Below are 12,489 nucleotides of genomic sequence, written 5' to 3'. Positions count from 1 at the left end.
GAGGGAGGGTGAACGGGAGGAAAAAACCGAGGGAGGGAGGCGGGAAAAAACGGTGGGAGGGTGGGGGCGACCGAAAGCACGGTACCGCGAAGTTTTGTCGCCTTCTCTCTTCTTTTAGCCGTAGAGAAGTGCTGGCAAAATTTCACCAAATTTTACGTATTCCAGCATTCCCGCCCACCAACAGGATAATAAAACAATCCGAAATCTCGAACCCCGGTTCCCAGAAAACACTCGGTGTGCAACATATTTTGCAGCCGGTAGGCCAATATCCCAGCCCCATTTTGAAAGTTGAAACTAACTGATTTCAGAAAGATTTGAGATTCATCACAATTTTCTCAGGTTACAGGCTTACAGCATGCGAGCTGAGAGGACGCACTCGAAGTACAAAGGGAGATATGCACACACTTATGATATATTGGTAATTATCCTTTCCCACGATCACTGACACCACCTGAACGTCTTAACATTTACAGACCAGGCGGAGTGTAGGATGACAAGGAAGAAAATATAGGACGAACAGCCCAGAGATCACAAGGATCTCCACTACTAACTGTCAAGTATATCAAACTCCGAATCCTCGATGACGTCCCATGATTCCTTCTTCGACAGTGATGCAGGCGGAGTTGGCTGTGGAGGCCGGTGGCTGTAGTCAGTGGACGAAGCAGGTTTTCGTCTGACTGAATCCCGGCGGACCGAGGAGCTAGCGTACGGTAGGTTCCTCCTATCGGATAGGAGCGAGTCCATGTATTTGTCCATGACGACAACATTGGCACTATCAACGTCACTCAGCTCCTCGCTGCTAAGGTATCTTTTACCTTCTCTGAAAGATTCTACGTCTGAAGGTATTTCGGACCACTGATCCATGCTTTCCTCAGATTTTGACTTTGCGAATACCCATTGGTCAATGCTTCGCTCGGATCTTGTCTTGGGCAAAGCCTGGCCATCTGAGGATTGATAGCCTTCTTGGTTGCTTTTCACACTTTCTATCTCACAGACATGAGGCGGAGAATCTGACTCTATCTCATTGACGTGGCGTGCAGAGTTTGGCACGCTTCGGTTGTCTTCCTGCATGTAGAATTCAAAAGATGACTAAACAATATAATCTCATATCTTAACCATATCCATAACTAGATTAACCAATGGGTAGGGTTTCATCAGAGATGCTGCTTTTTGAATAAGCTTAAAAGATGCACTTATGACAAAAATTCATACTATCTTTTAGCGCCTCAGTCTGAACTTAGGCAAAAAATGGGAAGAATGCCTCCAGGAGACAGTAAAAATATTGAATAAGATGAACAAGAGATCCACTAATACACAAGCACAGCTATCAACATTATGGAAACATTATGTGTGCTGGCTAAAAAGAATTCATTGAAATGAACATTACAATGCCCGCAAGCAGCAATACCAGTAAAAGATCTAGTTACTATTGGTGAAATGTGTGCTATGCAACTTACCAGATCACCAAATCCAACAACAGTAACGGACTCTTGCAAAAACCACTTTACAAGTCTGACAAAATGCAAGTTGCAACACACGGTCCCATATAGTACCAAAGACTACCATATCCAGATTTAAATATGGTATGCATGGAAAATTGGTTCACTCTAGCAGGCTATTACATTAATACATGTAATCTATATGGAGTTCATTTCACTTCTGTTGAGTTCTGACATCTTAGTACTAATTGAAGATGTAAGATCTTTAAATTCATGCTAAAAAGACACTGCAAAATATGAACTCTGAGATTTGATCCACTTTCGTCCTGCAATAATACATTTTTATCTGATATAACCAAAGCAAAGTTTATATTGGACATTGGAGTGGCCACTATGTGATATACACTTCCCATCTGTATAACGATGAATCTTTGCAGCATACATTATCCATGTCTGTTCCTCCAGCCTGCTATTGTCCAAATTATATATATGATCTATGAACTTGTTGTTACTGTCTACTGTTTTAATTTGCCTATCAGAGTGAATCCTAGTATTTGCTGAGCTATGACAATAGATCACACCGATTGTCAGTTTGATATGACTGACATTATTTATGTTAGTCCCAGAACACATAAAAAAAATTAAGTCTAGCGCAAAATACATCACACCAACAGTTATATAAAGTCAGGTCAGCAATGCTCCTACATGGCTATATGCTTAAACATTTGCAGCCAAACTAGAAGCTCAATTGTATAGACAATAACAGCTCAACCTTTGTATGCTTTGAGAATTACAGTCTCTGCTACATATGGTGATTTGTGAGTTGTGAAGACAGGAATACAGTTTGCAAGTAAACAGAATTAGGTGATAATATCCCTAGTTTGAACAGAAAAAATGATGGGGTGCGAATGACACTCTCTATTAATTTTGGCTTCCTGAATAGGAGCCTTCTGTGTTTTTCTTAAAAAGAGGAAGCATATCATTTTTTAACTTATGTGGGAGTATAGCCTTCCATAATAATAGTAGAAGCATGTGCCTAGTATTGGATCAACTGAAAAGGGAAACAAAACTAATCTAGCATACAGCTCCATTTGCGAAAGGCCATGCTGCAATTTCATCTCAGTTCAAAACCAGAAATTGATGTAACTAAAACTAGCATAGAAAATGTGTAATAAAGTCAAAAGTGTGCTAGTAGAGAACAATATATGGAAAGTGGATGTCCCAACATACCTCCGAACTATGCTCATTTATGTTTGACTCAAGCAGCCTAAAGTATACCTTCCAGAATATATCTTCATCCATGTAAGAAGGACAGAGCCTAGTCCTAAGAGATGCTAAATCTGGAACGAGCTTTTCAATGGATTCCAAATGATCTCTTTGAATATCAGAGATTATAGAATCTGCAAACAGTATAAAACACATTGTTATTGCACTGAAAGACCAATTAAAATTCATAGCACAGAAAAAGAACAGTCACAAATGATTCTCCCAAAAGGAAGCTGAGTAAAACAACTCACGGTAATAAGCCTGCATTCTTCAGAAATTAATGCGAAGGCAAAAAAAGACTTGAACTTGAACCAGTAAAAGCACAAACAAAAAAAGATATCTTTACCATTTATAAGTAAACATTAAACAATTTACTAAATATAGTAGCGACAGCTGTTAAACAGTAAAGTAATCTAAAAATTCATGATAATGTATTCAATTAATACTAAGACTTATATTTAATAAGAAAAAGTCAATCCATAATCAATTAATCATTAATACCACATGGAACAAAAGTACAAAATAAAATAATGACTTCATGAGACATTGAGACCTTTTGTACACCTGTACTAAACAGCATAGAAGACAAAACACCCAACACCCAAGCATATTACACACCATAAGACTTTATCCATTTGTTTCCAGCTTATCCAAGCAACTTAACAGTCAATCTAAGTTATGAGCAAAAAAGGAAAGCAGCTGTAAAACCCCAAAATCTAAATCCAGAACATCGAAAATCACCTAGGCTAGATCGATTCATTCTCTCAGATTCTGATCATCCCATCCACCAATACTCTCATCAATCAAACAGCCCAAAGTTCATTAACGCTCACGCAACATTATCCCATGGTGCATACTTTTGCGGCAGCAATCTCCTGGCTCCATAGCCCTAGTTGAAGTCCTAAGCTAGTTACATCACCTCTCAGTTCCACTAGAATCTATTAACAACTTATCCAGCAACCTCTAAACCTACTCGAGGAAAACCACCCCAAGCAACCACATCACAGGTGCAATTTGCGTAAGCAGATGGCGTTACTTGCGGAGCTAGTAATCGTGTATCACAATCGGGAAGAGATCAATTACTTTCGTCGAGGGCAAGCACGGGGAAGTCGATCCACGCCTCGGGCCGCGCCGCGAGGGCGCGCGCTGCTCCCACGACATCATCGGGTACCTGCGAGGCGGCGGCGGCGGCAGCAGTAGCAGGTGGAGGTGGGGAAGCCGGCGGGGAGGCCGAACCCTGCAGGGACTCGGCGGCGGCGGAGGCGGGGAGGTGGTCGGGCTGGGGCGCGGGGGCCGTCGCGGCGCGGGAGAAGCCGCCGCGGAGGGAGCCGCCGATCTCGGCGAGGTCGGAGAGGATGCCGGCGAGGAGCGACGGGGACGGCGGGGCCGCGGCGGGGTGCGGCGACGGGGAGCGGCGCGCGGCGCGGCGGGGCCCCGTGGGGGTTGCCGGCGGGGAGTCGGTGTGGGCCGGGTTGAGGAGCGGGTGCAGGAAGCAGGCGATGTCGAGGAGGTGGCGCCCCAGCTCCGAGAGGTCGTCCCGGACGCCGCGCAGCCCGCGCGCCATCCCCGCCCGCCGGCCGAAGCGCAGCGCTCGCTTTCGCGGTTGCTTTTGCTGCGGAGTTGCTAGCCTTCTTTTTCGCTTGCGGTGTGGGGTGGGGGGTGAGGTGGGCTTCTGGCGGGGGAGGGCAATGATTGCGACCTGCGGCTGCTGGAGGAGGAAAGGAGGTGGAGGACAGAGAGAGAGAGAGAGGCTTCCGGTTCCGGCCTCGGCCGGCCTCGCGTGTTGGGGTTGCGCCCCGCTCGGCGGCGTGCGGCGCACGGGTTCGAGTTCGAGTTGTTGGTTTGTTGAGGGGAGAGCACGGGTTTGTTCTGGAGGGGATCGCGCGCGGGCGCAGCAGCTGTTGGCGCGTGCCCGGGCGGCGGGCGCTCTAGGCGGGCTGCGCTCGGGCGGGAGGGTGCCGGCCAGGCCAGGTGCCCAAGCGGCGGCGGCGGCGGCGGCTGCCGAGTCGCTCGAGCCGGCCGGCGGCGTGACCCCGACCCGGGTGATGTGACGCGAATTACTGATGTGATCGATCTCCCACCACCGCGTTGCGTCTCTCGACGTGGCCATCTCGTTGCGTCAAGGCTGTTCGAAGCGTCGGCAGCGAAGTAGTAGTAGGTCTGGTTTGTTTCCACTGACTTATTTTTAGCTTCGAATGTTTAGATACTAATTAGGAGTATTAAATGTCGACTATTTACAAAATCTATTACATAAGTGAAGGTTAAATGGGGAAACGAATCTATTAAGCCTAATTAGTTCATGATTTGATAATGTGTTGCTACAGTAAACATTTGCTAATAATGGATTAATTAGGCTTAATAGATTCATCTCGTCGTTTAGCCTCCACTTATGTAATGGGTTTCGTAAATAGTCTACGTTTAGTACTACTAATAAGTATCTAAACATTCGAGGTGACAGTAAAAGCAACCCAACGCCCCGTAGACTCGAGAAGCGCACGGCACGCCAGGGGGAGCGACAAAAGAGAGGGCCACACACTAGCAGTCTAGCAGCACAAACAAAAGGCACAAGCACGAGACAACTTTCACAAAGTCAACTGCTACTAGTATAAAGAATGTTGCATTATTCAACTCCGTATATCCAAGAATAATCCAATACCAACCTTCAACGTGTTCCTGTGTCCCCTGGCAACAAGAATTTCGACTCTCCACTGCACATGATGATCAGAAACGATCAAACTCTACGTATCATACAAATCACCTTCTCTACTATACACCCCAGCCAGCTCTCGACGCTATACGACCAGCGACTGCGACTCTACCCTGTGCCTGTCCGTGTGCTGCTACAAATTTCCTCCTCACAATGGCAACAAGAAAACCTTGGACAAAAAGAATGGTGTGCACCTCGTGCTACGCGTAACAATGCGACCAAGAAGAAACCAACCGCCCGGGGATTTGACGCTAGATGAGCCCCGTGTAGGCGTTGCCGGGCCCGGCGTGGAGCGGCATGCCGGCGGCGCCGTAGGGGTGGTGGGCGCCGGCGGGGGCGAAGGGGTTGCCGAACGGGTTCGCGGGGTTCTGCTGCATCGGCATCGGGTGGTGGTGGACGGCGGCGGCCGCCGGCGGCGGTGCCACCGCCATCGTCATCATCTGCTGCTGCAGCAGGAAGGCCTGCTGCTGCTGCGCCATGGCGGCCATCTGCACGGCGTGGGGCGCCGCGTACCCGCTGGAGGCGTAGAACGGGTCCTGCATCGCCGGCGCCATCGTCTGTAGCATCGGGGCGGGGGCCGCCGGGGTGGCGTCCCAGGGGTTGTAGCTCGCCGCCGGCTGGCTCGCTCTCCGGTTCGCGTCGTCGTACAGGCTGTCGAGTGTCAGCAAGTCCAGACCACCGGCCTGCACCAAAATTCAAGTTTTTTTTTGGGTGAGAATATTGAGCAAACAATGATGAGCAACAAACCAATTGCTGTCTGGAAAATGTTGAGCGGTTCAGCAGCCTACCAATTTTTTGCTTGAGGCAACGGCGGTTTCATTTGAACTTGGCGCGGTGACAAGGGCCAGTTCCCAGCCTGTCACTCCGTTTTCAAAGGTAGGAGCGGCTTTAGGAACATCATCTGCCACAATAAACCAGAGTGAACGGCATGCCTCTCAGTTAACCAACTTCAAGTGGTGTGACAAATTTTCATTCACAAGAAATTTACCTATCGGGACGATTGCCAGCGCCAAGGCGTTCTGCTCTTCTATTGCAGTCGCAGCAGGGCTAGGTTCATTCAGACCCTGATAAGCAAAAACAGTGTTAGTGTGGCGGGAAACAAGAAACGTATTACCAATGACTGATTGCTATAGCAAAGAATGTTACCAGCAAATCTGGTTCAGGTGCTGGTGGTTCCTCTATGACAGGTTCAGGTTCCGGCTCGGGTTCTTGTTCTGCTTCTGGTTCTGGAGCTGGAGGAGGTGAAGCTGGTTTTTCTTCCTCCTCTGGCTCTTTTTTGTACTCTATCGCCAGCACAGCCTGGAAACAAGCAGAATATGCTCAGGGACAATTTAACGAGGAACATGGTAGGTAAATAAACAGGATGCTGATCAGCCTCCTGAATAACTCCAATCTCAGTAGCTGGTGTCAAATCTAGCTAACATTCCAAACTAAGTGAGTATGCTAAATCTGACATTTCCGTAGAGTACATAGGTTCACTTCCAATATATAATCACAAAAATTTCTCAAACATTACTATATAAGTTACTAAAATCTGCATACTCTAGTTGCAGAATGTGTAGCGGACTAAGAATCCCCTATTACAGCATTACTGAACTAGATCAGCAATCTTTGTGATTGTGAGCATTCTGGTATTTAAATGAAGATAAGGAACTGAGCCTAGCTCAGTTGGTGAGAGGTTAATAAATAAAGGTATCTTATTTCAGTTCAAGATTTCCTTTCCATAAGTGAGTTCAGGTCTCGGAAGTTTCCAAACCTTTTCCTTTGTCATCGTGGGAGCATCTCTTACGTACTCCTCCATAGTCTGTAAGAATGATGCTGGAGGCTGCAGGAAATCAACAGCAGATGTTATCAGTAACTTGCTTGGATACAAAAAGATACAAAAAAGTTAAGACTTGCAAATAACTCACGGAACATTTATCATACCTGTTCAATTTTTAAGAACTTCTCACCACGCCCAATGTGTATAGTTTTACACACTTCGTAAAATTCTGAGAGTCTTTCAGCCTGTGCAACCCAAAACAAAAATTGATATTGGTGAGCCTACATATCAACGAATCAATGACTAAGACTTTCAGCTTGGCAATAAAGCAGTGCCAGCAGAGCTAATAATGCTGAAAAAAAACTAAAAATCCTTCGAGACTAAGTTTGTCAGTGCTCCATAAATCAATATGCAAAAAGTGATTGAAGAAAAGGCACTGATACTAGATAGTGACATTTTTTACAGTCCTCTTCATGAGACTATTTTTTGAGCCAACAATCGTCCTCTTCATGATAGTCAACTATTTAATTAATGGATCAGAAAGAGCAAAGGAACATAAATTTACCTGGTTAGTTGCTCTTTTGTATATGTCAAGTGCCCTAATAGCATCGTTTCTTTGCATCTCAAAGAACTGCGATAGGGAACAAATACGTTTCATGAGAAAATAAAGAAACATAGCAATTATTTAGCAGAATTTACAAATTTATCCAAAGTGGTAAGCACAAGATAGTTCACCTTGTCAACCAGATTGATTGTTCCATCACTAATGGCGGTGTAGATCTTAACACTCTCTAAAGCAACCTATCAGTAATGCACAGAACAAGTCAACAAACACCAAGACCCAAAACACACTTGTACAGTGCTTAAAAGTTAAAAGGAAACAAACATACAATCTCAACACAAGAAAGAAAGGAATTGGGTGTTTATACGTACCATAGAAAGTGCATGCTGGATTATAATATTGTAAGACGATGCTCCTTGTGGCTAAAAATTTCAGAAATTAGCCAACAGAATTGACAAGTAAATGACATCACATGACGGCAGGAACTTGTGAAATGTACACACAGTACTAGTAAAAGAGTCTACCTGGCAAGCAAGAAGCCGAAAAAGAAGCTGCTGTAGTGGTGGCAGATGATCAAGCAAAGCAACAGTATCAAGATCCCGAGTTCTCTGCAGATATCACAATTCTCAATATAGTTAGAATATTGTTGGCAGTTGCTGTCTCATGACAAAAGCTTCAATAGCACACAAAGGACAAAAAACTAGGAAAACTACTAATCAGGGGATGTATGACATGTTACAGGAGGGAAAAAGGAAATTCCAAATTCTTGAGTTTACTGAACCATATGGTACAGAAGTAGAAACCAGATGATTCCTTGGTTAAACAAGCATAGGTTGCATTTTTCGCACCAAGATTAGAAATTGAATTGATGTGAGGTAGCACAAATTCCACGTGGTATGATCGATGGAGGTTGACTTTAGGGCATGTGCAATAGTTACGCCTCACAGGCCCTACAATGGAATGAGAGCAGATGGTACTGGGCATTCTCTTCTAAAAAATTTACATGCACATACAGTACCACTCAACAGTCAACAGTACATTATGCACTGACATGTAACATGCAACACATAGTTATATGGACTAAAACAGAATGTAAAGATGTGAAATGGGATTTTTAAAAGTATTGCAAGTGCAGAAAACAAGAGCAATTCAACAGCAGCATTTGGTTACATACCGGTGGATCTGTTTCTACATCATACTTCAGCACTCGGAAACATTCGAGCCTCTCCTCTAGATATAAAGCATAAATGCGCACCCATGCAGAATAATCCCAAGCTGATTGAAAAATTAGAAGAAAAAAGGATAAGTTTTAATTCATAATTTATAATACAAGAACAGTACCAGGATAGTACTAATATCCCGTACCTTCTGCACTGGAGTCATCCTTAAAGTAGGCCATGTTGAGCATATGGGACCTAGATCTGCCATAATTGATAAGCTCTTCACGAAAAGTGGGATCAACTTCTCGAAGAGCACGATGTATGACAATCAATGTCTTCAGTGCAACCTGGTGGGAAAATTATCAAGGAAAATACCCATGAGTACTCTGTAAATTTCTTGTTACATAACACCATAAAAACACATTTTATTAAGTGAGTGGATATCATTCATAGCATTACTATCAAAAATTAAAGTGTGCAGTAGCCATACCGCCCAGTTGCGTGTTTTCGAAAGGCGTCTGGCAAGGGCATGAATGCAGTATGCTACATCTGCCCGTGGCCTTGCAGCAGAAATGGAAAGAAAAATTTCTGCAAACAAATAAAGATGTTAATTGCGGCTTGTGGCAGCCATAAAATATGATGGCACTACTCCTGACAATTTGAAACAAAAATGCTTCACAGTCAAAGTGAATTTCAAGCACGAGAGCTCAGAGTAGTAGAAATTTTAAACTCAAATGCGGTTAGTTTTCATTAATGCTGGAAATTAAAAAAATGGAGACCAAGTCATAGGATGCAGTGCAGAGTTTGAACTAGTGTTTCAACCAAGAGACAAGATATGTAATTACCTCTTATGTACTTCTCCTTTGATGGACGCTCAACATGGTTAGTGGCCTTGACAATTGCAATGTCCAAATCCTGTTACAGAGGAGAATATAAGTCCACAGCGAGTGCAATGAAGGTCTGTCAGAACTTGAAACCTTCCAAAAATTGTACAGATGGATCACGAAAATGGTTTTCACCTTATAATCACTATTCACTTTTGCCAAGCTCACAGTCGTTGTGTCCTTGAGGGCACCAAGGTACTTCCTGAGGGTTGGCTGAGTTCCGCCAACTGCCATTCTCCTTAACTTAGTTGATATCCTAATTGGCCTGAATATGGAACACAGAACCAAACTCAGTACACATGACTACATGAGATGTCTGTTTGATTCCAACTGAAAATACTGTTTGTCACAGACAAATATAGGCAAAACATCTGCTGAATCTTAATCCGTTCAATTACATCTGCAGTTGAGACCTACAGTACAAGAAATAGCTAGCTGCACGATGGTAGTTGGATGATGAACGAATGGAGCCCGGAAATGTTCCACTTTGTTTCAGTAAACTAAATGGAAGGACAAAAGGAAACGCTACAATTGCACGTCAAACTAAGAACCACGATAATCAATCAAAACACTGAATCATTAACAAAGTTTTTACTGCAATCAAGTTATTTCACATGTACCAGCTCATGAGGGAAACTATTTCACGCATTACACCCGAAACCACAACAACTGAACAATACAGGATGTCAAATTGACAGAGACCGAAGCAAAAATGAATCAAAGATCCGTACAACAATACATCAAGATGAGATTCATCAAAATCACGTGGATCCAAATGAGCTACAAACAGGAGCGGAGGAACAGACGAACAAACAACACCGAGAATCCCTGGAGTCCACGAAACAAACAAGATGAAAGTCTATGGACACACTCAACGGACACAGGGCAGCCAGAGAAACTGAAACAGGAATCACAGGATAGCAGGAATATGCCGAGCGTCTGAACAGATCAAACTGAGCTAAATTGGCGAACATGTGCTGAAGGCCTTCGTACCCAAGATTCAGAAAGAGACAACTTACAAGCAGAGCAAAATCACAAAAGCGTCGGCAGAACCGAGCAGACGAGCTGCGATTGCAAGAGGCTGCTCTGCTCAAGACTGAAGCCGAGAAGCTCCAGTCTTCACAAGCAACTTCAATTCTGGACGGACCAGCCGCAGCAGAGGAAAGAAATGGATCAAGAAGGGCGCGAACAGATTCCATAAATCGAGCGGAGCAAGGCAAGAATCACGGCCTGATTCTCCAGCAGAGCACCGCCGAAATCTCAGAACTTCCCCGAAAAAGGACCCAAAAAAAATTCAAATTTCGCATCCAACCAATGGATCACGCAACGAGCAATCGCCAATCATCCCACCCACTACCGCACACGATCCAACCCAAGCCGCGCACAACAGACACCCACCAAATCCACGAGAGGCCAGCAGGCTGGATCCAATTGCGCAGCCACGAATCAAGCAAGGAACGGTGGGCGATGCCAGCACAGTGGCAATCCTACGAAAGGACAAGACAGGTCCACCCGAGAACGGATTTCGAATTGAGCCCGGGCGGAGCTGGGACTGGGAGCAATAGATAGCCGTTTCACCGTCACGAGCCCCCAGAAAAAGAAAGCTTTTTACCGCCGCCAGACCAGAATCGCCAAAAGCAGCGCGACATGCCCAGAATGAAAATTTTACTCCATCTAGAACCGTAGACCCCCCCGCGCGCGTGCCCCCGTATACCAAACCAAGCAACGAACAAAGCGGAACGGACAGACGAGCTCGGATTGAGCTGAGGCCGGGAAGAGAACCAGTAAACCGAAGAGAAACAGCTTAGCCAACGAGAAGCACTCACCTCCGCAACGGATAATCCTCAGAAGAAAGAAGCAGGAGTCTCCGGGGAGGAGAGGGCCGGAGGGAAGGGAAGCCGCCTTCCCTATGCGGAGGCGATAGGAGAGGAGTGAGCCCGTTCTTGGCGAGGAGAGGACAAGGGGAGGGGAGGAGGAGAAGAGGAGGGGGAGGAGGGCCCGTCGCTTTCGCGGCTCGGCCAACCCGGAGGCGAACCACCACCCGGTGGCCGGACAGGGACGCGGCACCCAATTAAACAATGCTGCATTGCGCTGCACGGACAGCTTAGCAAGCACATCAAGCTAGCTTTGCTTCGGCTCGTCACCACTTACCACTAATACTCATAACAATCAGTGGCGTCCGGGTTAATTATTGGCGGTGTATTAAGCGATTTGATTAGTCTCCGCGGTGCTCCTCCGCTGCTTTTGCACCGTCCTGACGAATTTTATTTTAATTCCATTCTGTCTGTTCTCCTGCTCTCGCCATCGTCGGTGGATTGTGCCTCTGCAATATCATTAAAGTTCTCGCTTCTCCCAAAAAAAAGAAGCATCTTGCATTGTACGTAGTACACTTGCTCCAAACTTGTTTAAATAGGAGGCAACCATAACTTATGCGCCCTTAGAACCAGACGAACTTATGAGAACTAACATAATTTTTTTAGGGGTGCTAATTTTTTTAGGGGTGCTAATTTTTTTAGGGTGCTACAGTAGTCAAGAAGTCGGCCTGAACATTTGTATTAATATGCGAAATTGTGCATACAGAATTTGTGAACGAGGGGGAGAAGGAGTTTTAGCTAACTAAGTGGTATTACATAAGAAACTACTCCACAACAACAGGCGATTTCGGAACTAGCATAATTTTTATGAAGCATTTCTAGAAATCTCCTTATT

At 45.2% G+C, this 12,489-nt stretch overlaps 2 protein-coding genes across 2 annotated transcripts; both read right to left on the bottom strand.

Moving 5' to 3' along the window:
* Positions 1-285: 285 nt before the first annotated feature.
* Positions 286-4,510, bottom strand: LOC101768923 (ran-binding protein 9). The gene is made up of 3 exons (XM_004964659.3): positions 3,789-4,510; positions 2,670-2,839; positions 286-1,065 (listed from the first exon to the last, which is right to left on the bottom strand). Exons 1-3 carry the CDS (start codon positions 4,267-4,269, stop codon positions 547-549), a joined length of 1,170 nt encoding a protein of 389 aa, XP_004964716.1. The 5' UTR covers positions 4,270-4,510; the 3' UTR covers positions 286-546.
* Positions 4,511-5,285: 775 nt separating this feature from the next.
* On the bottom strand, positions 5,286-11,812 carry LOC101768257 (putative clathrin assembly protein At5g35200). Its single transcript, XM_004964657.4, has 16 exons — positions 11,607-11,812; positions 9,916-10,045; positions 9,742-9,811; positions 9,387-9,484; positions 9,102-9,243; positions 8,911-9,011; positions 8,261-8,344; positions 8,108-8,158; positions 7,910-7,975; positions 7,740-7,805; positions 7,339-7,419; positions 7,169-7,237; positions 6,559-6,711; positions 6,401-6,476; positions 6,201-6,313; positions 5,286-6,095 (listed from the first exon to the last, which is right to left on the bottom strand). Exons 2-16 carry the CDS (start codon positions 10,012-10,014, stop codon positions 5,664-5,666), a joined length of 1,701 nt encoding a protein of 566 aa, XP_004964714.1. The 5' UTR covers positions 10,015-10,045; positions 11,607-11,812; the 3' UTR covers positions 5,286-5,663.
* Positions 11,813-12,489: the final 677 nt, after the last annotated feature.

Source organism: Setaria italica, chromosome IV, assembly GCF_000263155.2.
Source record: "Setaria italica strain Yugu1 chromosome IV, Setaria_italica_v2.0, whole genome shotgun sequence".
NCBI lineage: Eukaryota > Viridiplantae > Streptophyta > Magnoliopsida > Poales > Poaceae > Setaria > Setaria italica.
The sequence above is the reverse complement of the archived record's forward strand: the minus strand, read 5'-3'. Positions and strand labels throughout refer to the sequence as shown.

Excerpts from the sequence above, each read along its gene's own strand:
- LOC101768923 (XM_004964659.3), bottom strand. The coding sequence starts at position 4,269 with ATGGCGCGCGGGCTGCGCGGCGTCCGGGACGACCTCTCGGAGCTGGGG. Across the intron at positions 2,840-3,788 it reads CGTGCTTGCCCTCGACGAAA|ATTCTATAATCTCTGATATT; the intron begins GTAATTGATCTC and ends TACTGTTTGCAG. Across the intron at positions 1,066-2,669 it reads TAAATGAGCATAGTTCGGAG|GAAGACAACCGAAGCGTGCC; the intron begins GTATGTTGGGAC and ends TTCTACATGCAG.
- LOC101768257 (XM_004964657.4), bottom strand. The coding sequence starts at position 10,014 with ATGGCAGTTGGCGGAACTCAGCCAACCCTCAGGAAGTACCTTGGTGCC. Across the intron at positions 8,159-8,260 it reads TTCGGCTTCTTGCTTGCCAG|CCACAAGGAGCATCGTCTTA; the intron begins GTAGACTCTTTT and ends TGAAATTTTTAG. Across the intron at positions 7,806-7,909 it reads CAATCAATCTGGTTGACAAG|TTCTTTGAGATGCAAAGAAA; the intron begins GTGAACTATCTT and ends TCCCTATCGCAG.